Source organism: Gymnoscopelus braueri (assembly GCF_963280865.1).
Source record: "Gymnoscopelus braueri genome assembly, chromosome: 5".
In the NCBI taxonomy this organism is placed as follows: domain Eukaryota; kingdom Metazoa; phylum Chordata; class Actinopteri; order Myctophiformes; family Myctophidae; genus Gymnoscopelus; species Gymnoscopelus braueri.
In genome coordinates this window covers 31055553-31079388 of record NC_137606.1, presented here as the reverse complement: position 1 = coordinate 31079388, position 23836 = coordinate 31055553, and the positions used below count along the sequence as shown (strand labels likewise).

The 23836-nt window shown below is 42.5% G+C and overlaps 1 protein-coding gene across 2 annotated transcripts in view; it reads right to left on the bottom strand.

The window, feature by feature from the left end:
• The window catches only part of stard13b (StAR related lipid transfer domain containing 13b), a 67276-nt gene extending 43941 nt beyond the window's left edge, over positions 1-23335 (bottom strand). The window contains exons 1-5 of one of the 2 annotated variants that reach the window (XM_080429580.1): positions 23108-23335; positions 20092-21279; positions 9372-9515; positions 7649-7795; positions 2665-2695 (exon numbers count right to left, since the gene is read on the bottom strand). In XM_080429580.1, coding sequence (XP_080285706.1) covers positions 2665-2695; positions 7649-7795; positions 9372-9515; positions 20092-21159 — 1390 coding nt within the window. In that variant the 5' untranslated portion in view covers positions 21160-21279; positions 23108-23335. Of the gene's footprint in view, positions 1-2664; positions 2696-6147; positions 6175-7648; positions 7796-9371; positions 9516-20091; positions 21280-23107 lie in introns of those variants that run through there. The other variant, XM_080429583.1, reaches the window with a different exon arrangement.
• Between the last annotated feature and the right edge of the window lie 501 nt (positions 23336-23836).

Below are 23836 nucleotides of genomic sequence, written 5' to 3'. Positions count from 1 at the left end.
CACAGTCAAAGTAGATTAGCGTATTTATTCACAGAGACTCTCTAAATGGCCTCTGTCTGTCTGAATCCTGAGGGCCAGAGCGGGCAGCCTGACACTTCTAGGACAGGGTTCTGGTTGAGGCCTAATTCATACCTCGTCATACGACCATGTCGCTCACTGAAAATAACAAATTATCCACTGAATTATCACCATGAATCACATTGAAAATCAGTTATTTTCAGCGAGCGAAACGGCTGTACGAATAATGAATTAGACCCAAGCCTCAGTAATATCATGCTCCACTATACAGGTGTTTAGAAATCAATATCTAGCAGAGTACAGTGGAATTTACAGTATTGCACACAGCAATTTAAAAGTCTTTGAGGACACTGTATGATGGCAGATTGCTTGGAACACACAACATTTTGCCTGCTACCCAATGGTCTGACAAATGTTACAGCAGCACATCTACAGACATGTATTAACAAAGCATTGTTAATGTTATTGCAATGAACAAAACAGATGAATGGAGAATTATTGTATCTGTACAATAACTCTGACATGGACCTGGCTACTTATCCATATGGAGAATTGAATGGTAAATTATCGCCATCTGCTATCTCTTTGATTAATGTCACTTAAAGCTGCAGGGGTTATAAAGATGAAAACTCCAGCCTCTTCTCATTATATTATCTACCAGAGAAAAGCAATGCTACTTTCCACAACACTGTTAGAGAGACTGTGGGGAATTGACTTTCATACAAAAAATATTGCATGAGATTTCCTCATAAAAGCACATTCAAAAACCAATGTGCCCATTTGTACTCAATCAGTGACACACATGTTGTGTATTTATCTTTCAAACTTACACATTTGAATGGATTTTATTACACACACAAACCCTGTCTGACAAATGACTCTAAGCCCCAGAGATGACCACAGACTGAGCATTCTGCCTTTTACAGCTAGCTGTTAATACAAAATAAATGTGAGTGTGTGTGTGTGTATGTGTATGTGTATGTGTATGTGTATGTGTATGTGTATGTGTATGTGTATGTGTATGTGTGTGTGTGTGTGTGTGTGTGTGTGTGCACACACACGCACACACGTGCATGCATGCGTAGTGTGAATTAATCATGTCCATATCAAGGTAATGATCAGGGTCTACGCTTTTATAGCACAGAGAAGCATGGCTTTCATTCACTGTGGTGTTTGGGATCTGGATACAAGGAGTACGCTTTCACCCACTGGACAATGTCATCATAATGAAGTGAACACTGTTGTTAAGGTCCATACTGCAGACCATCTGCTCCCCTCATAGTGGGGTCATAAAGGAGCTCTGCTTAGCTCAGCTGTAAAATACAAGCTGGGAATGTTGTATATTGCAAAATCCCGAGCGTTCATTTAAGTCTGAAAGCGTACAAACGTACATACTGTACTGTGTCTGTGTACATGTGCCTGAATGTCTCAGAGCTTTCACCATTTTATGATACTACCATACCACCCTCCATGGTTATATTTTCATTATATCATGCTAAGTATATTGTGGCTGTGAGAAGTCTAAATGAAGTTGACATTGACGGTCACTTTTGGTCCAGTTTATTTCAGCCAAGATACCCAACTAAAAAGGAAATGGTATGTCACCAGCCATGTGGCTATATATACAGTGTGCTATTAAAAAGAGGACGGTACACCATAGGAAAATACAGGGTAATGAATGACTAATGCCTTGAAAAAGGACGTGAAAGACGTGTTGACAAAGTTGTTGAAGTTATCAACCATGGCCACACGCACCCCCACTTAGGATTTCCAAAAATGACTATTAGGTATGCCCAGCAATCAATCACGATCCATATCACGTACACGTTGAGAGGCCGCGCATTAGTCGGCTAAACCACGAAAGTGCAGTGGAATTTTTCCAGACCACATTGTACACTTGTGCGCCGGTACCATCTTGTACAACAGAGGTCATGTGAGAGTGCAACCTGAGCCTAAAATGGCATCTACCCAAATCCTGCAGCTGCCCCCAAGGGCCACATCACGGCGGGCCAAATATTTCCCCTCAGCAAAACAGAAACAATGATTTGGCATGCTTCCTAATTTTAACTGTGCCCCGCCAAGTGACCAATATATAATAGGGCCTTTAAAATAAGAGACGGTGTGGTTGGACATTCTCTAGACATCGGTTGGGAGGGAGGCCATGGACACCTGTGGCCGTCATTCTGGTTCACATTGTTTAAGGCTTGAGCAATGCCACCCTGCTGGCTAGAACACTCTGAGGCTTTGGAGGTTGAGTTTTGAGAAACTGTCTGCAACACACTGCCCCAGACAGCAGAGTGAACCCAGTCCAGCCTGGTGTATTTGTAATATTCATGATCATTTAATTATAGGCCAATTCAGAGGTGTCTCTGAAAAGAGAATGATACTTTGAAAACATAAAAGACGTGTTGTTTTACTTTACAGGAGTTTCTATATTCACAAAGTAAGTCTAAAAGCAGCCATTTCTAGCACTGTAAAATGTTTCATTTGGTTTTCAGCATAAACATAGATATTTTTACACCAGTGGACATTCCATTACCTGGTGATGGGAACGAAATAATTCAGTTAAACTAGACCTTCAGCCATTCAGTCTAAAACTACATTTTGTAACATGGACCCTATCCATTTACACATAAAATGTCTTACCTGCCCCTGCATTGGTCATCTTGCTGAACATCTGCAAGACAAAAAAAAAGAGAGAGTGGCTATTAGTAATGCACACAAATATGTACAGCTCTACATTGTAAAACAAATTGTACAGACATTTTGGCTCTAAAGCACTTATCCTGAATTCCAAAAGGAATAATAATATTTTAAGAATTTTATTTTAAGATTTATTGTATGTATTATGGAACAGACTATGATGACTTGACTATGACGGACTAACAGTTTATGGCATAATGTTGCTCTATCTGTATTTCTTTGTTGATGCTGCTATTTGTTTTTAAGTGGATACACTGGTTCCATACAGTGACAATAATAATAATGAATTGCATTTTTATAGCGCTTTTCCAAGTGCTCAAAGCGCTTTACAATGGTTCATTCATTCATACAGGTGGAGGACATTGGGAGATACACAGTAAAATCTTTAATTCCGAGAGTTTACACATGTAATTAAATGGATCCATTACATTTGTACACTCTTCTGAGTTAAATTAACACTATGGATTTTACTGTGCAGGTTCCTCCACTACTGTAAATCAGCTGTCAAAAAAGATATAGCAATTGGCAAATGGTCGACAATATGCTAGCTGAAATTTGAAAACTTTAACTTGACAAAATTATTTGTACAGTGCATCTTTCATCAGGGTTGCACAGTATTGCCATGGCGTAAGGTTCACACAACTGTAATGCTTAATTTGTACTGTTGTGCGCCGGTGTTGTGCACTTAATATAGCTGATCTGCAAACTCACAACTCGTGCCATAGACTCTCAACAAGCTTTTAGATCAGCTATTTTCGGCACAACAATTCAGAAAGAGGTCTATTGTCGATGACTGACCTATGGCTGCCACTTGACTGTAATATCAATAGATTGCATAAAAGGAACAGGTGGTGTTCGTTTGCACAGTACATCCTCTCTATATCTATAATATATGTTATACATAAGAACAAACACAAGCCAAGCCATGTTGTCCCATTAGGACGAAGAAAGAGCAAAACACCTGAACTGGAGCAGAATAACAAAGATCTATGGGTGATAAAGAGGAGTTTGCAGCGACATTTGTACTTCTGCCCGAAAAATGTGCAGAGGTGTGGGGCCTCTGTAAACTATTAGGTGCAGTCACTGATGTTGTTACCAAAGTATTCCTGTTTATTGACTGTGAGATTTGGCACAGCCTAGTAGAATTTCATTACATAACCAAGCACTTCAGTCACAAGGCTCAAAGACAGGGTTTAATGTACAAACATGGGGGTACAGTAGGTTATTGGCTCACCATCCCACATGTGATGGCTTCTTGAGAAGGAACTGTTGCTTCAGTAAATATGACCTATAAGCTAGTTTCAAGACAGCATCTGACCTACTTTCAAAAAGAAAGTCATGAAAATTTGCGCTCCCAAGAACAAAATGCTGAGATTCAGCACAGATGAGCCTATTTTACAAGGTTTCAAAAGGGTTGAAAACATCACTTTCTCCCTCGACAGCGGAGCAAAAAAGTATTCCATCCAAGCATATCTTTAGTCCTGCCCCACTTTATACATACAGCGCCCCAGTTCAAACTAATTCCAGTCAGATGGTGGACACATGTCAAAGGTTGTGGGTCACGACAAATGACAGCCTCCATGCAGGAAGAGCACAGAGTCCCTTTCAGGACTGTTGTCAGTGGGAGCGTTACCCTTGCTAACATCAACAAGGATGTTTATGTGGAATGACAGGTCTGTGTTGGTGAATGATAGCTGCTCTCCCAGCACAAATGACACTCTCCCTGAGAGTCAACAGCACAGTCACACGACTGGTCAGGCCAGGTGACAGAGAACTGCACCCTCGGTTCCATCAGTCTCTGTCAACACCACTTAAAATTAGGAACCCTCAACTCAAATAGTCTCTATTCAATGACAATGTAACAGAGCAAAGGGGAGACACACCAGATGCCTTTATCACAATCTGAACCTGCATTGAATAGCAAAAGTAAAACTGATGAGAACATACCGTACATGTAAGTCGCAAAGAGACTTAGACATTTAACTGCAAGTTCAAGCAAGTTCAGCAAATCTTGTTGGATTACTTGTGTTTTTGGCATGATTCTATAATGCACATACAGTATATTGCTTATATTATGCAATTATTTCGGCCCCTAGCAAACACAATTCCTCAACATATCCCCTCTAGACTTCCCAAAACACAGTTCATGAGCTATTCATTCAAAGATTATTTTTATTTTTTACTTGGCAGGTTTGCCCAACTGGCATGTACATTTGTTAGAAAAGGGAGGACGAGAGGAGAAATACACAATAAATATTACGCAGCCTGGCTTAGCACTCCAGGGTTTCCTTTCAGAATGTGAACCACCATACTTATTCATCTTCTGTGGTTCAGCTAGAAGGATAGCCCCAGATACTTCCTGTGGGCCTTGAGGCCAAGGCTCTACCATTTAACCACAGCCTGTGACTATATGTACTGTAAGTAGAATGATAGCTGGAGGGTTATCTAATGCTATATATCCACATCCACATGAACAAAAGACATCTCATAACTACGCATCCAAGCATAGGACAACCAGCAAGCGCACACATTTGGTCAGTTTATTCTTAGAGTCTGCAACTGTGATTTAATCTGCATTGCATTCTCACACCCTGTTGCCCAGAGTTTCATACTGACTCAATAGTTATTACGTAAGATACAGAGGGGTCTGTGAGGGAACCATGACAGGAAAAGAGGGAGTGTATGTGCAGTGAATGTGTGCAGTGTGGTTGACCTCTCCACCTATCTATATTCTGAAGCTTAACAAGGTCACGCTTAAACCGTGGTACAAGGTTCAGCTCACCCTTTTCCGAGGCAGAGCGAATCCCAGTTTAATGAGCCACATTGGTCCTGTTACAGTATTATGTTCATCCATCAGAGCTGCAAATTCTTTTCACTTCTCCCTGCAGTTGGCAGATGCAGGGAGAAGGAAGGACAAAAACTAGATGCACCCAACAAACAGCCCGACTACACTGTAAAACCCTCTGCGTTGAATTAACGTTGAGAATTTTACGTTGTACATTCTCACCTAGTCACCTTAAAATGAAGGCGGGTGATTTTTGTCCGAATTATGTTGAAACTGCTTTCATAACATGTTATCTGAGCTCCACTGGGTTGCAAATGTCATCAGTGTGACTGGTATGAAATTAGATTTTTCACATTTAAAAGGGGTTGGGGATGGAGCTTGTAGCTGAGGATTGTAGAGCATTAGACCCAGGCTTATCATTAGCCTGCTGGGTCAATGTAAAAGAACCTGGTACTCACTAAACTGGATGAAAACACGCTAGCAATGCACAGCTAATCAATGACTGCCAAGACACCTCAACCATGACCTACACATAGCCTGTGACTAAACACGTATGACATTTTTATCACATGTAACTGCACCATACCTAAGCTTAAACTACAGCCAAAAGAATTGTTTCTGACTTATGTGATCATTCCCACCTGTCTTCCTCGGTCTGATTTTCAGTTATGCTGTTGCCATTCTTGAGAGGTTGTATGGGTTCCACAAAATGGACAGGTGGACTATGAAATCTGTTGCTGAAGTGCACATAGCAAAAATAAATTTATAGCCCCTTATTTACACTGCTGAAGTGTTGTGAGTGTGTAGATCGGGTATTTACGACGAGCGACACTGCTGTATGACAAAGTATAACATAGGCTTTAGCACCTCCAGGTGTTACTCTGATTCAACCCATTCTGTAGCATTGTGTCACTGAAGCTTAGATGAAAAACAAAAATAAAGACATCTATCCCAGTGGACAGGTTAGAGAGTATAACCGAGTTGTTACAAATTAATTTGTTTGTCTTTACCTTCTGTAAATCACTCTGCCATCCATGCCATGTCCAAGTATTTTGTTAAAAGGTTAAAGCACTACATTCTGATAGTAATCATTGCTATAGAGTGTTTGTTCAGTAACAGGAGTCTCCATGTCTCTCCAGCTCTTTAATAAACAGAAAATACATTTTCCGGTAGGTGTCAAAATCTCAGCCAATCAGGAGAAAGTACCCATTTTTAAGCTTCATTTGTATAGTTTCCAGTTCCAATTTTGCATGCTCATTTCTTAGTGTCATCACTTCCAATTTCACTTGTTTAATCTATATCCTGATTGAGTTCTCTATCCTAATTGGATAAAATTGGAAATGAAACTGAAACTGCAACGAAAATGCATTTTCTGTTTTATAAAGAGCTGGAGAGACAAGAAGACTCCTTTTACTGAACAAACACTCTATAGCAATGAGTACTATCAGAATATAGAGCTATTTAACACCTATTTTAACCAAAGAAAATCACTTACCCTACCTTTAAATTGTGTTTTCCTAGGGTAATGCTAATCTTATTAGCCATACTCACATTTAAAAAATAAAATGTTGACAACTCAGACGCATTGATTCCCTCCCTGGGAATGGTTGTAATCACCTGTCCTGCTTGTATCTACCGTCTCAGCATCCTTTCAGGAACAATCATTTGAGAAATATAGCTCACCATGGCAAAACATGTCATATTGGCTAACCAGATACAATGTGATCAATACAGCATGTTGGGATCACTGAAGATGACTGCTGTAATGTAACAGACTCATTGGTATTATTTGTGTTAATTTGGGAAAAGTTCCAAACTAAAATTTCCCAGCCACCAACAGACAGGAACTTTGAATTAGGGGAGGGGGTACAATCTTTAAATTACTTTTTGCAGTACAGGAAACATGCTTTGAGCAGGTCATGGCAGTCACCCAAAAATCCCAAATCAGATCCCATTTGAAGAAAGGATGTTTTCAGTATTGTATACTGCAAGGAACTCGGGAGCTCACAGACAGAAGCAAGAGCTCTTCAACTTGGCTACAAATATGTAGTAAAGTTCTCCACCACATATGTATCGTATATTTTCAAAGTCAAGCAAACAATTAGAAGGACTGGAGAAAAGGCTTTGAGCCTCAGAGCTTACCGTCTTTTTGTTTTTTGTTCTTATTCCAACGGATGTGCTACGAGGAGTGGGGGACCTATTGTGGCTCTGGCATTCTTCCTTTTCTGATCTTCGGAGGGCTTGGCTGTTGAGGGATTGGTTTAATGCGGTCCTTGAAACAGCATCGCTCTGCAACAACAACAGGACAATAATCAACACTGGATCCGTCTCTCTCTCTGCCAGAAGAGACCAGGACAGGATGGGCTCTTTGGTGGCCAAGGGAAAAGAAAACAAGAGGCTGAGGTCAGCGGCTGGGGAAGCAAAATCTCCACTCTCACTTCAGCTTGACAGAGACAAGACAAAGGAGCCCGTATGTGTGTATTGTCCTTTGAGAGGACAGAGATTATGACCTTGTCAAATACCCCAGTAAAGATGTCTCGTCTTGCCCGGTTCCTTGCCATTAGTTAAAGCGAGTAATAGTGAATGCCTGGGATGGTTATGCAGATGCCTGCGAGGCATGTACCACTCTCTCAACCATTCCTAATGGACTAAATCATACAAACATCTTCCTTCAACACAACAGCCTCTCTGTGTGGTACATAAGGACTCCAAAAGAGCACTTTTGTTCCCAAATGCTAACTCTAGTGGGATATTTCATGATACATGCCACCATGAGAGGAGCCTTTTTTAGGAACAGCGTTACATGGTCCCAGTTGGAACCTCAAAGCACAATGGCTGTTTGTCTCTGCCATGCCATTCTGACCAGATTCGGGTGGAGCACTGCAGACTCTAGCGTCACATCTAAGAGACTTGCATCATAAAATGGACGCCAGTCAGTAACATAGTAAAAGACAGACGGACAAAGCCCATAGTGTCATAGACAGATAACCCTATCCAACAGCTTTAAGTCATACAGTCAAGCTTATGACTCATGACAGATCAAACATATCCAACCCCAAACCATGGCTTAACCACTTTTCAACCTGGCATCCCTATTTTGATTATGTCATTTATCGATGAAAAGTGTCTCATTTTCAAAAAGTCGCAATAAAAGAAGTGAAAAGGCACATCTACAAGATCTTGTAGAACGGCTATTTTCACTATTCAAAGTATACAGGGCTTAAGTGGTTAAGTTAGTACAACTTGTTTGAATGTATATGCAGTTCTTCTTCAACCTACTGGGACATTAAATCCTGTTGAATGCTCCTACAAATCCATTGGGACTTCCTTTCTACACTGAAAAGTAAATTGATATTGGAAAGCAAAAAAAGCATGAGCAGATTTGCATTAAATGTTCCATTAGAATGTGTGCGGAATTTGGTATTACAATATGTATAAGTCCTAAGTGTCTAACGTCCATGTTCACAGTCACAGACTTTGCTGGAGGAACCGATGACGCGTATTGCTATAGATACCATAGTCAGCGCAACTTCATATCAAACACGCCACAGGGGCTCCCATGAACTGATTACTTCCTGTTCCGTGTTTGAGACGGAGGCACAGTGTTGCACAGTGTTGTTCTTTGATGGCATCTGGGAGAATGCAACACACAAAGGTTCACGCTGTCTTCTCCAGTTCCCTTGCATGCTGAATTGGCATTCAGGCCGATCAGTAGGAGTCACTAGTGCAGCGACAAGGACACGATCTCCTGCCGGCTTCCCACGCACAAACGCTGTCGAATCGATTGTCTTTGTTGGAGCATCCAGACAAAATTGAGGCACCTGATGGCCATGATAAAATAAATGATTTGAAAATACCTTCTCACCTGTTTCTTGCGTATGGTGCAGGGAGTATTGCAGGGGGAGGAGCTGGCACTCAGGGCCTCCTCTATATCCAGGTTGAGCTGGTCCAGTTTCCTCATCAGCTGGTTCATAGACTCAGACCATGGGGACTTGACATGGGGAAATCTCTGTGGATAAACAAGGAAGCACTGAGATAAAGAAAGACACCGTGATCCCTCTGAAATCAGAGAATAAAGATAATTATGTTTCACTTTTGTTAAAGAAAGAGCTAGTGGCATCAGCTCACAGAAGCCATTTGTCTTCGCAGGAGGGATATCTGATATCAGGGTCATTTTATTTTGCGAGAGGGATATATCCGCTTTTGTTTTTGCCCCAAAATTATTTGCTTCTAAAACATTATATTTTTATTTTTGTTTACCACATATTTACCTACTTTTCAACCATCACTGGATTGTAATGAACACGCTGCTGAAATAAGAAAAACTTGATATAATAAAGCTCTGAAAAATTCATTGCATTTTTCACCATTACTGGCTGTCCTATCCTCATTACAATGTGTTGCGTCAATGTTAGCTTGAAAGTCTGGTATTTTTGGCGAGCAACACAGCTGTGCGATGAAGTATACATTTGGCTTAAAGGTGCAGCTGCTGGAATGGTCATGCTAATAACAGGTCTGTGTAATGTACTGCAGAATAGAAGGATTCTGTCTGGTCCACTGCAACACCCCCCCCCCTCTAAAAGGGGGGGGGGTTCTGTGTTGCCATTGCTATTGTACCCTACCAGGAACCTCAGTCCTTTTATTTTGTATTTAACCTTAGTGACTCTTTTAAAATTGTTAACTGGCCAAGAGGCATAGATATTATACTACTACTCTTCACTATTCAACACCACTTGCTGACAGGCACCGCCACAGCCTGTGGGAGTTGCAAGTGCAGCTCTCCAGTATACGGCCAATTGTGTTCCTTTAAAGACACACGACCGTGGTGGATTGGCATCGCAGACACTGCAACAATTCTGAGATTTAAAACAGTTCAACAGACTTCTCATATGATCTACTTTGTCTCGTATAATCTACAGTAATCTCAATATTATAATATCATTACACACTCCGATGGCCTCTGCCACTTCTGAGCGAAAAGTCACGTTCATGGACGTCAGAGTGCAGGGGTAACATCACGTTCCTGCCCACCAACGGGGAGACTGGGGTTCTATTCCTCCATGGTGCCTCCGGCTTGGCCAGGCGCTCCCAAAGAACACAATTTGCCATGTTAGCTGGTGGGAAACTGGCAGAGGACGTAGATCTGTCACTCATTGCACTATAGCTACTCCTACAGGTTGGTTGGGCACCCGTAGGGCCCAGCCAACCTGCTCAAGTCCCACAAACTTTTTAATTAGAGAAAGACATCTGTCGATTTACTATGCTGGCCTAAATTCAAACAAAAATTACTTGCAATACCCAAAACAGTATCTTGTAAATTGCAGATGAGCCAACAGCCAACCTGCCCCACTGCCGCAGTAGGAAATACTATCCCTTCAGCCAATGCCCAGGGTGAAAGAGCAAATGACGAGGAGTCAAGGCATGTGTGCCAAACAGAGTATGATGGAATTCCCTGCCTATAGGTTTCACTACTCCCCAGACACCCAGTACATATAAATAGACCATCCACAAACAGACACGGGCTGTGTCTGAAGACCCAGAGGTTCAAGCTCATAAATCAGCAGGATGCACCTCAGTCACTGTGGCATAAATTAACATTGTTAGTTTGCCATCTGAACAGGGCCTGGCAGAGAAAGAAGAGCATTGTGCTTGTGTGTGTGTGTGTGTGTGTGTGTGTGTGTGTGTGTGTGTGTGTGTGTGTGTGTGTGTGTGTGTGTGTGTGTGTGTGTGTGTGTGTGTGTGTGTGTGTGTGTTTGTGTGTTTAATGTTGGGGGGGGGGGGGGGGGGTAGGGCATTAGGTATTTAATTACAATCTACTTTCATTTCACTGCAGCACTAAGGAACAAGAATTTAAATTCCACTATGGATTCACTGGCCAACTCCAGAGCCAGAAAATGGTTCAGGTAAAAATCAAGCAGTGACACTGTGTCTTAGGGCTGAGCAATATATTGATATTATACCGATATTGTGATATCATATCGTGTGGTGTTTTGGATATCGCAATATCATTATATATGACATACAGGGATCGACATTATAAATATAATATAAATAATATTTAAACCCTACGGACCAGCAGAACAAACCTTCAACTTGCCCACTTGGGCCAGTAAACGAATGCCTTCAAAATAAATAAATAAATAATTTCACATAATTATTTCCTATATAATGTATTGTAATTTATATTAAATCATCTGGGTAATTACCACTACAACAAATGTGTTTTCTGTTTTGTGAACCCGTGGTTGAAAGACAGAGCCGTCTGCTGTCTGCACCCGCAGCACAAACAGAGCTGTCTGCTGTCTACACCTGCAGCACAGACAGACAGAGCCGTCTCATCGGTCTGCACCACGGCACAGACAGACAGACAGACAGACAGACAGAGAGACAGAGCCGTCTGCTGTCTTCACTGGTCTGCACCCACAGCACAGCGCACCCTGCAGTGCAAGCAGTTCACTGCTCACTGCTGTGAGATGCGTACATGTTCACTGCAGTCTTATATCCTACATGTCAATGTGAGATAGATGCAGGCTTCTAGAAATACTGTGTATCAGAATATCTTCCAACTTAGAATGACATTTTAAAATACATTACTATTGCACCATATTAGTTCATTATTTTTTCAATTAATAAGCAGTGGTTACATTGGTAGGGCCAGTGACAAAATGCCTTAATGTCAACCCCTGAAAGTTTTGTCTTTTCCTGTTTTTTAATCACTTAAAGGACGACTCCACCCATTTTCAACCTATCTTCATATAATTGGTCTGTGTCTCAAGAGGAGGGCTGTGGACAGTTCAGAATCCTGTCTACCAGTGACATCATTGATGGGGAATCCAAGCTAATAGAAACGGCAGGCTTTCTATTCCTGGAAAGTTGCAATGCAATAATAGAAGCCATTGTAATAGAAGACATGATGTCACTGGTAGACAGGTTTCTGGACTGTCCACAGCCCTCCTATGAGACACAGACCGAGTAGAGAAAAAAAGGGTACAATTTTATCATGAGTATTAGTGAGGACCAATTATATGAAGATAGGTTGAAAATGGGTGAAGTCGTCCTTTAATGATCAAAAATTTGCAAAAATAGATTGTATTGTGAGCTTGTAGATCTGCCACTTTTTTTTGGGGAAAAAGGCTATTGTCACAATGTCAATATCGAGGTATTTGTTAAATTATATTTGATTTTGTATGTATCGAGCATTTTCACACTCGATGATGAGGATGTTTGATATGGTCAAAGGCTGTGACGCCTTATGGTCTGTCACCTGAAATGCCATCTTTGACTATGGTCTTTACAGAGAGCCATGTGTGAAAGCATGGAGGAACCACTCCTTGAAGATGCCAAAAATACCATCTTCATGGGATTAGGCTGATTAGAAAGAAATGACTTCAGATATGAGAACAAGTTGATGTTTTTGCTGGTCGATCGAGTTTGTGACAGAGTATGAGAGAGACAGAGAGCGTGTGTGTGTGTGTGTGTGTGTGTGTGTGTGTGTGTGTGTGTGTGTGTGTGTGTGTGTGTGTGTGTGTGTGCGTGTGTGTGTGTGTGTGTGTATATACATATATGTATGCATGAGCGTGCGTTGTGCGCCTATGTGCACACATGTGTCAATTAGAAATTAAATACTGAAGCTCCCATTCAGAGCTTTGCTGCACAGCTACTGGACTCAAAGACATAAACAACAAAGCTATTCATTCATTTCCTGGAATTAAATCTGAAAATATTGTCTGGGGCCTGAGTGAATCCATTGGAGCCAGTCATTTCTACAACCTCGCATTGAAGTTCACTCTCTCCAAACACAATCATTCTATTGAAGGGTGTCTTCGGCAAAAATAAAAAAAAGATAAAAAAAAGAGGCAATTATTGTTCTTAATGGGTTACCAAAATGTGATTCCTGTCTGGAGGGCTCCTGTAAGCTTCTGGAAAAGTGTAAATCTGTAAATCGATTGATGACAATCAAATACATCGTCTGCATGTGAAGGATATACCAAGTTGAATAATAGAGACCGTTTTAGATTTTTTAAGCAATGGCTGACTTTGTTTGGTTCGAATTATAATAGCAATATACAGAGGTACGGTGTAAAATTGACAGCAAACTTCAGCGTGTTATAACACTCAGGAATTTGCTGTGTACATCTCATTCTTCTTTCTTTCGTGTATCATCGTCAAATGTCAAACTCACGCCGTGCCAGGCCGTTGTCTCTGGTCCCACTTGGAAGAGGCCGGCCTCTGAATGTGGTCTGTACAGGGGACAGATGGTGATGATGTGTTCCGCAGTCTGCTCAGACTCGCATGCTGCGCTGTCTGCCAGGCCCCACTTCCTGACTTGAAGCAAGGCAGGCGGTTCAGCAGAGTCCATTGCCTGTGTGGTAGATCTTCTTCGATGATGCCATCTCCTGGGTCACTGATGTAGCGGTATCCAGGATCTTGCGTGATCAGTGTTACCTGGTCCACTGTTGACCTGCCCAGGCGGAAAGCAGCCTGTTCCCTTGGAAGTTGTGGGTCCACCACTGGCTCAATGCGGCTGTGGATCATCCTCTCCAAGATCTTAAATGGGACGCAGAGCAGAGTGTCTGTAGGACTTAGGGTCTTCCGCAGGCAAGTTTGGCTTCCGAAGGGCTATGACAGCAGCACAGCGCCAGGTCTTGGGGAGCTTGGACCTCCGGAAGCAAGACGAGAAGAACGCGCAGAGCCAGGCAGATGTTATTGCACTCTGGTGGATCACGAACTCTGGGTCGATGTTATCACGTCCTGGTGACTTGCCTTGCTTCAGTTTTCTGATGACTGCACTAAATTCATAAGTTGGCATCGGCACGGGCTGCCCTGGAGAGGGAAGAAACCTTGCACGATGTCAGGCGGGCAAAGTCTTATCCACTCCAGGGAAGTGGCCGTTCTTGAGGAGGTGGGACACGATGGCATCTGCTGCCACCGGATAAGTGGGGGGCGTTGTTTTTCTGCCAGTCAGCCGGTTGATGGTCTGCTACGCCTTGCGGCTGGAGTGGGTGAAGTCGACTGACTAGACGACTTCAGTCCATCTGGCCTTACGGGTGGCATCCAGATTTTGGAGAAGTGCCGTTGCCATTACATCCACATCTTCCCTGGCGATAGCCTGCTGGTGGTCACGCAGGTGGCTGAATTCTTCATCCCACCTGGGATATAGCTCTCATTGTAGCCTCGTGGAATGGTCTTCTTTGCTGCCCCTAAGAGGACGTCGCAGTAGGCAGTGTACACAGCGTCCACATCCGGAGAATCTGGGTCCGGGAGACAGACTGATGTTCTTTCTGTCTCTGCTGTGTATGCCTGCCAGATGGCCTAACTAAAGTTCCATCTCCTCCTGACAGGCTACTGGCTGCACCAGAGAAGGGACCTGGATGATGGATGGTCGGTGATGGGATCGGGGGAACCTGTCAAGGACGCGTCTCTCTGGTGTGGGTTCAGCATTGTGGCACAAGGTGAAAGCCAGGTCCGGTTTGGTGTGGGTGTTCCATCGGGCAGAGTGGAAGCTTGGGTGCTCTTTGGGTTCGTACAGGAGAAGAGCATCTGTGCTCAGCGACTCTCCATCTGCAGATGTGTGGCTGTATCCCCAGTGTGTATGCCGACAGTTGAAATCCCCAGTTGAAATCCCATAGATGGCGGGTGCCAGCAGGAGAGCCGATGTGGTCACTCGACACTGGAGCCAGGCGAGGAACCATCTGTCTGTCCAGCTGAGGTCAGCCCTCACAAAAGGTTGACAGACCATGGTGTCTACTGAAGCTGCACCAAATAAGATGGACAGTGGGTCTCCTGAAGAAGGACAGCAGCTACTGTATTGGACTCGGCGAGATGGCGTATGACCTCCAATTTGGCATTGGTAAGGCCCTCGACATTGAGTTGGAGCGCTGAAAGACCTTGGCGCTAGATGGTCCTGGCGTGGACTTGCGTCCCCCTGGCCTCTTATGGCCTGGTCTTCCAGCTCAATGATTGGTTGGCGACATATGTTTGTTTCACAAGTTGGTCTTGCACCATTTCTTGTTACTTGCAGGGGAGGCCGCGTGGAGGCTGTCGTCTTCTCCCCCTGTGTACATGTGTTCTCTGTATTTGCCAGTACATGTTCACTGAGGCTTAAAGACTGATTTATACTTTGTCGTAGGATGGCGTCACCCGACAAAAATAGCCAATCTACGAACACATAGATTGCCTATTTTTGGTGCGCGACACCAACAGACAGAGTGTGAAATAAGCATCAGTCTTTCAGTATAAAACATGTATTTCAAAGCTGAAAGTGATCCGTTTCCCCCCTCAAAGTTACAAGGAATTAAAGGAATAGACACCAGTCAGTCCATTGACTTCATCGACCACCCAGGGTCAGCTGATGGACCCCAGCACAAGAGGACAAGTGATGTTCCCTGCTCAATCTCCAAGGAATGACTTAAATCTCAGCAACCCCCTCCTCCTGACCTCTCAGGGCGTCTAAGGGCCTGGGAGGTGGCCTGGGGTCACATAGCCGGGGGTCACAGAGAGAGAGAGAGAGAGAAAGAGCTGCCTTTTGCTGCCGTAGCTCCCAGGCGTGTGCCTGACCAGTGTGTGCATAGAATGGTAGACACAGGATCAATGTGTTTAGAGAGTTAGCACTCACTTGCACTTACCAGCAACCAAAAGCACTCAATATCATGTGCTGTTCTTATGGCCTCCTAAGAGCAGAACTCTAGTTTAAGGATAGAGCCGGCACACCAAGCTATGGTTTAAACTTCTTTATATTGTTAAATAAAGAAGTCTAAACCATAGCGCAGGTTATATCCTTAAACTATGTTCTACTTTTAACCCAGCCAGCAGCACCCACTGTGTATAGTTAGCCCTTCACCATGTACAACACTCTCAAGTATAGAAATCACTTATCTACTGATTATAATCTATGATCTCATATTGAAATGCAGCCTAGTGACCCTGTCAACACTTAATAGTAAAATATGTTTGCCTGAACTTTTGCAATTTAAGTATACTTTACATTATGGCAATACTACCATCATCTAGTAATTAACCCATACACTGAAGAAAATCCTGTATGCTGCTGTCACTATTACCTTTTCTATGTTCCTCTTTCATTCGCTCTATGGAGTGGTACAGCCTACATCAGGGTCACAGAAAGGGGACAAAACAAACGTGTCTCTTGCTTATGGAAATAGGAGGCCATATGTATTATTGGTGGAACATGGTGCAATCCTTATACTGTCTCTGCCAGGCTAGATGGCCGAATGCCGGAAACTATGTTTTTGCTCCTGTCCAGCCGGTGTGTGTCAGCACTTTTTAATAATAATATTTAATTATAATTATAATAATTTGGTCTGCACTCCTGTAAGGTCTTTTTTTCATTGTATATTTGCATTATACAGTGAAATGTGGGGGGCAGCGCCCAGGGAGCAGTTAGGGGTTAAGGGCCCTATCGTGCGCTCTTGCTGCGCTACTTGCTATTTGGGGATTGCATTGCGCAAGAGGCGTTCCCACGGCCGTGTTGATATCGTGCGCCACCAGCCTTACCCCTAAAACACATTACATTATGCATAGGTGTGGTTTGGGCATTTATGGTGGTTTGGGACAGTATGTCTAGTGCTGTCATACACTCTCTCATCTCTGCATATGGAAGATGCAATCCCGAAATTTCAAGCTGGAGCATTTGATTGTTTTGTAATGAACTCATATTTGATACACAGAATTATCAGTCACACATTGCTGTTATAGATAACTTTCAATTACAGCAATTGCTTGTGTTCTGGATTAATTAAACTGAATGGTCTGGTGTGGTTATAACGAACGCAGATGAAACAACATTTTATTTGTCTTTGATAAACTTAACTGGCAACTGCTGATAAAAACACAAGGAATTAACATGCAGTCACACTTTACAGTAAAAGTGAATGTGCTGCGCAGAGAGAGAGAGATGAAAAAAAAAAAAACACTCCATGACCGGCGCACTTGTAGGCAAGTAGACAGCGGTACACTTTTTTAGCAAATAACCAAAAGGATGGTGGTCTGAGGACCCGCAATTCCCATTCCCATACGCGTGTGGTAATTTCACGGATAGCGCAACTACACATCAGCCACACCTTCGAGCACAAATAAGGCAGTCAGCACAATATCATTTAGAGGCAGCGCCAACTGCCTTGTCCGCAATTAACGGATAACGCATAGTGCCAAGGGATAGCGTGGGCGCACGTTAAGTGTCTTACTCAGGGACACCTCAACACATTACATAGCCGGGGAATGAACAAGGAAGTTAACCACCACCCCAAAAAAAGACCACTTCACGTTTTGGCCTATAATTAGGTCATACATAAAAATAAGACAAAACCTGGATTCCTTGGACCATGACGCAACTCGCCATATATGGCCCAGCCATTTGTGCCAGACTCGATTTTCTGCCATTTTGCGTTTTCTTCAAAACACAAGTTTTGCTACTACAGATTTTGTCCAAAACTCACACAGATCGGTACACATTATCTATTCCATTTCAATTTGCCATGATGACTGACTTCCAAGTTTTGCGGGCCCTGAGTAGGAGGGCCCCACCAGGATAGGCAACCTAGCCTGGCGAGTGGTGCAGTTTTCTAGTTAAGCCCTAAATTCAGGCCAACACAGAGGCAAGGAACTGATGCCCTATTTTGGCACACATTCAATACAAATCTGGAACACATTCACACCGTCTCTTGCCATCCGCATTCCGCACAAGGTGCTGGTTTGGAATGAAGGCACTTCTGCACAGAATGAGGCAAATTCCAGAGAAGGCTTGAGACTAAAACCAGACAGTACCCTTGATTCATCTCTTCATTGCTTTCCTTGTTCCAGTTCCAACAATTGTGTGAACCCCCCATGCCATGGCAACCGGGCTGGTATGAGTCAATCCTCTAGATAAATGCATTAATGTTATCTTCCGTGGACAATAAAATGTGAACCGACTATAACTTTATCAGCGCAAATTGGCCACATTGTGAACCACAACACAGTGTCTTTGACATGGAAATGAGGAGTTAAGTGTCTGAGCTCTGGGCTCCGTGCCTTGGCTACGCCACCCACCAAGTGCCACAGATCACCATGGAGGTAACAGAATGTAGCAGTCGGTCATGCGAAAGGGCAATGACTACCTGGCTAATACAATGCATAAATTACACTGCTGACAGCCTATGATACAAAACATGAGCTGAACACAGGCACAAAACAGCAGGGAAGTTAGAAAAGGCAATGGCATATACAGTAGGATATATATATCATTGCTAAAACAAATGATTCAAGTATGAATAGTCACAGATCAGATCACTGTGCAGATGATGCCCTCATATGGCTATTTTGGAGAACTGCATTCGTGTGCCAGCACAAAATCAACCCTTTCTTCAACACCTTGCACTAAATCCTCCTTATGTACAGCATTTGAATATTTTTGTACATTTCAACATTCCAAGAATTGCTTGCCAATGGTATTCAAACTTTTTGTCCACCAGGAACACCAATGGGCAAGTCAAAATCTCAAGGCACAACTTTATTCATAGTGAAAACTGCTGATCTACAAGGTCACAATGCATTGCACAGTGATGCGTTGATTGTAGATCTGCTATTTTCGCAATTTAAAAAAATAAATATATATATATTTTTGCCTACTGTATACATGCCCGAAATAGGGATGGTGGGTTGAAAGTGGTAATAAATACATAAATAAATGCAATTGGGGTATAGAATTTGCCTCTGTATTGGAAAATGAGTGTACGCAAAGTACTGATATATATTAAATAATTCATAACTTTTTGTATAGTTTGCAACAATATTTTGTGTGTGTCACAAAATCTTGTCTCACGGCACACCAGCATGCCTCGCTAAAATGTGTTTCCTGACTTCCCTGCATTCTTCAAAGATTTTCCCAAACAACCCATTTAAAACACTGTGTCACACTAACTAACTGTCAAGCCAACACCACTGGATGTCGTTATCAGCAGTTTAGAGAAGCATGACAGTTATGTGTTATTTGATATGCTCCCTCTGGCCGTAATGTACAAAATAATATATTGGACGTTTGTGACCTTGTTTATGAATGTTACAGTAAGTTGAAACTTTAAAAGACTAATAAAAAAGGGAGGATGAGGTCATGAGATGGATATTAACAAGGCCAGGGTAAAGGTTGAGAGAAAAGGACACAGATCAACTTTGACATGTTAAAACAAAGGGGAACTGTAGGTAATGGGGGGATAAATTCTGTGTGACCATGCCCCGAAACGTATGCTGTCAAAACAGTGCTGCTAGCTGAAGGAGTGGAGAGAGAGAAAGCAGAAGTTGTTTGCATTCCTTCTGGCCCTGTGTTTTACTAATAAAGGCTATTTGGTTAAAAATGTGGAGTCAATATTACTCCTAAACGCTGATTCTAATTATGGATTATCTATAATATCAACATGAGATCTGGCAAACAATGATTATTCTCTTTATAACATTGGATTTTTGTACTAAAACCAAAAGCATAAGTGAGGTAAAATTATACCTTTACATACATATATATATAGATGAATGTTTCATTGATATGTAAAGAGGAAAATTAACTGTTGATCATTTTAAAATGAAAGCCAGCATACCTCTCTACTGCTGGCCTCTCGTTCTGCTTCATAACCACCATTACTGTCGGTGTGACAGATGTCCATGGACTCTGCTTGAGAACTCATGGCACTTCTCCTCATTTTGTCTTTGCCATTGTTTCTACGTTTGCGACTGACAAGGAATTCCCTGCTTTGAGGCAACTCTGGGAACACGTCATCATCGTCGTCACCATCATCGTCATCGCAGTCACCACCGTCACCATCGCCATCGTCCTCTAGTGAAGATTCTTCTTCACCATCAGAGCTCTCATTGATGACAATGCCCTGGTTCGCGCTGATGGGACAGGTATAATCCGAGAAGGTGATGGAGCTAGGTTTGTGCTTTACAATGCGCGGTAGATCCCAGGACCTTGGGCCCGAATTAGAGGTCTCACTGGCGGTCACAGGGAGAGACGGTATATGTGAATCATCCACAGTAGGTGTAAGAGGGAGGATAGAGCAATCTTCCTCCTTGAGAGACAACGGTGTAATGATGTGACCATTCATCTTAAGGTGGCCCTTTACTTTATAAGCCGAGTTCAAGTCTTCTGCCAGGCTAAAAGAGTCAACATTCTTGACAACCTCAACAGATATGCCAGCAGCAAAATATTTCTGATACTCTACGTCTGGGTGTCCTTCTATGAAAGGGACAGGATCTGGAATTTCACCATAAGAGTCATCTACTGGCTTTGGTGATGGAGGTGCGATGCACTGCTCGTGAGATGAGACCAGCAGATTATGGTTCTGGGCAGGCTCCCAAGGGGCTCGCGCAGGGATAAGTGGCTCATGGCCAGGCTCCTTAGAAAACCTGGGAGCCATAAATTCAGTGACACCGCAAAAATGCTTCTCTTGCTTGGGAATACCCTTATTTGATCCCAATGGCTCAGAGATTTGGGGTTCAGGTAGACTTTCATTCTCTCTGTGCTCTTGTGAGCTGGTAGCGGAGGGGTCCTCTGTCAGAGCAGAACATTCTGAGGAAGAATCTGGTGTTGAGAAGACCACAGCCGACAATCCTGACATTGTCAGCGACTGATGTTCCTCCAAATTCACCATTGGAACAATCTCCATTTCTTTCCGTATTACACTTTGTCATAGTTCAGAACATAGATCCAAAGGCACTTATGCTTGATGTATTGGTTAGCCATTGTAATCCCTGTTCGCTGATGGTCGAATCAAGCAGTATATTACCTGAAATAAAGAGAGACATGAAATACAGTTTATACAAACATTGAAAAAACACCAGATGACCTATACATACTATACAGTATAGTTTAGGCGATTATTAAATCAGGCTACATACCATCTTCTGACTATCTGACTGTCTGACTACATTACTGTCAATATAAGAACAGTTTGATCTAAGCCACTACGCTCCTCTGCCAGCGCAGAGCATATCTGAGTACGTGCTATCTGGCGTGGAGTTTGCTGTGAAACAGAAACATCTGGCTCAGGCCGGGCTGTTCAAGTCTGGATCTGTTTCACGCACGATTGTGGTGACATCACCGCAGAGAGGAATCTGACTGCTCTTCCCCAGTGGGTGATTTACTATCCACTCTACCATTCATCAGAGCAGATGATGTCCCTGTCCTACACTGGTTAACATCCCTCTCACCCCTTAATTAAGTACTTCTTTTAAAACACACCTAGGACTGTCCCAGGCATCTGAGACAGATGTACACAGAACAACTGTTACTATGCTGCTACACAGGATTGTCATTTTGGCCAGCTACAAAGACTTTTAAATAGTTGACTAACCAATTCAATAAAAAGGGGGGAATACATTCTGCACACAACAGAGGAATTATTCTGAAGAATGCATGTACGCTGAAATGTGCAACTGCTTCGGAAGCTGCTTTGCAGTGTGCAAACTATATTTCCTTTTTCTGATAAAAAAAAAAGTCTGTCCTGCACCTGCCCTAAATTTTGGATGCGCATGTCCTATTCATTTGGTAATATGCATTTAAACCAGGACAATTCACACAATACTCACTTACAAGCCAAGGGCCCTGCTGAATTGGATTTAACCCATCTTTATCTTTTATACAAAAAAATACCACAGAATATAATTAAAAGTGTATGTATATTAGGCTGCTTATGAAATGTACAAAACAAGTAAAAACAGTTTATGGAACTTTGAAAATGCAACTTCAATGAGAAAGTTAATTAGTGCAGGCCATACTACAGCCTTGCAACATATGGCCTCATTCACACACATGCACACACACACACAGACAGACACACACACACACACACACACACACACTTTCTTGCTGTTAAGACATGACCAGTTAAAGCAACCTCATAGAGGGACAAAATCTAAAGCTGAAAAGACTACATGTGAAACTTTCACACTGATGAAAAATCATGAATATGCATTAGCAGTTACACAGGATGGCATTACGTCTTTAAGTTTATAAAATGCTGTCAAAGGCCCCCTACTAAGCCCTCACCCCTTCTAAATCAGATACATGCCTCCCATACACCATCACCACCCAAGAGAGCCCTGATGAAGGTGAATTGAGTGTACAGGAAAGTAGGGTGCCTTCCAAGAAACCTCTCTTTAAAAAAGCACTTTGAAAAGAAGGTTCCATTATTCTCAAATGAATGCAGAGTGGATTTCAATTAAGGCAGGAAGTCACAGAGGGGAAATCAGGCCCATGCAAGTGTTGAATCAAACTTTAGGTTTTAATCTTAAGGACATGCAGATGACCTACAGTGTTAATCTTAAGGACACGCAGATGACCTACAGTATATCTCACTCAACACTGATTGGGGAATACCATGCTAACACATTAATATCTATAGATCTATCAACAATTTTTTTTAAAGCTTAATTACCTGTCGCCAGTTGCACAAGACTGCCTCTGTGTTCTTATGGTTATATTGAATACAAGTTAGAAATCTAACTCACTCTAAGTCAAGATGCTTCATGTAACCAGCTAATGTAACTGAAGTTATTATCAAAATATCAAACTCATGAGACGCATACTGAAAAAGAAAAAGAACAAAGACTCACCTGCCTTGTGGAAACCAGTCCGTGTTATCCAAACAGTGTCACTGAGATCATGGCAAAAATAGTGGTAGTGAGGGTGGGAGACTGGTTGGTTTCTGTAGGAGAGACACAGGGTTGGACGGAGCCTGGCAGAGCAACACTTATCTCCCCATAGGCATGTTAATCAGCTATTCCACAGACCACAGCAAAGCAATCTTGTCATCACGACTATCCCACAGTAACCCAAGGGACGTCTAGAGGCTTCAACTAGCAGTGACTAAACCATTCAGATTATGCGTAAGAGCAAGGAGAATGTGTACTTGTGGGGAGATGGAAAAGGGGAGGAGAGAATAGATAGGAGAAAAGCTAAAAGAAGGAGGGAGAGGGGTGGGTGGGTGGCAGAGAAAAGTTGGCACAGCAGAAGGACGTGGTAGTGTATATGATATCTCCAGATCTTATAAAAGCTGGGTGTGAAAACCAACTGATTTCACCGATTGTATTGTGCAGTTTCATGATTTACTACTGACAAGCTGGAACTCAATACATCATGGGTAGAATGCTGAATGCTGTGCAGTGCAAGGATTGAAGAGGAATGCATATATTTTGGAGATATTAGAGTAACTAATGCTTAACTGACAATGGAAGTAGTTTTCCTATACTTTTGAAAGTTATAATTTCTTGAAAGTCCTAATTTCCAGGTTAGACAATGTGTCAAATGTGTCCTGCTGATATGCAGTGCAGCAGCCACGCTAC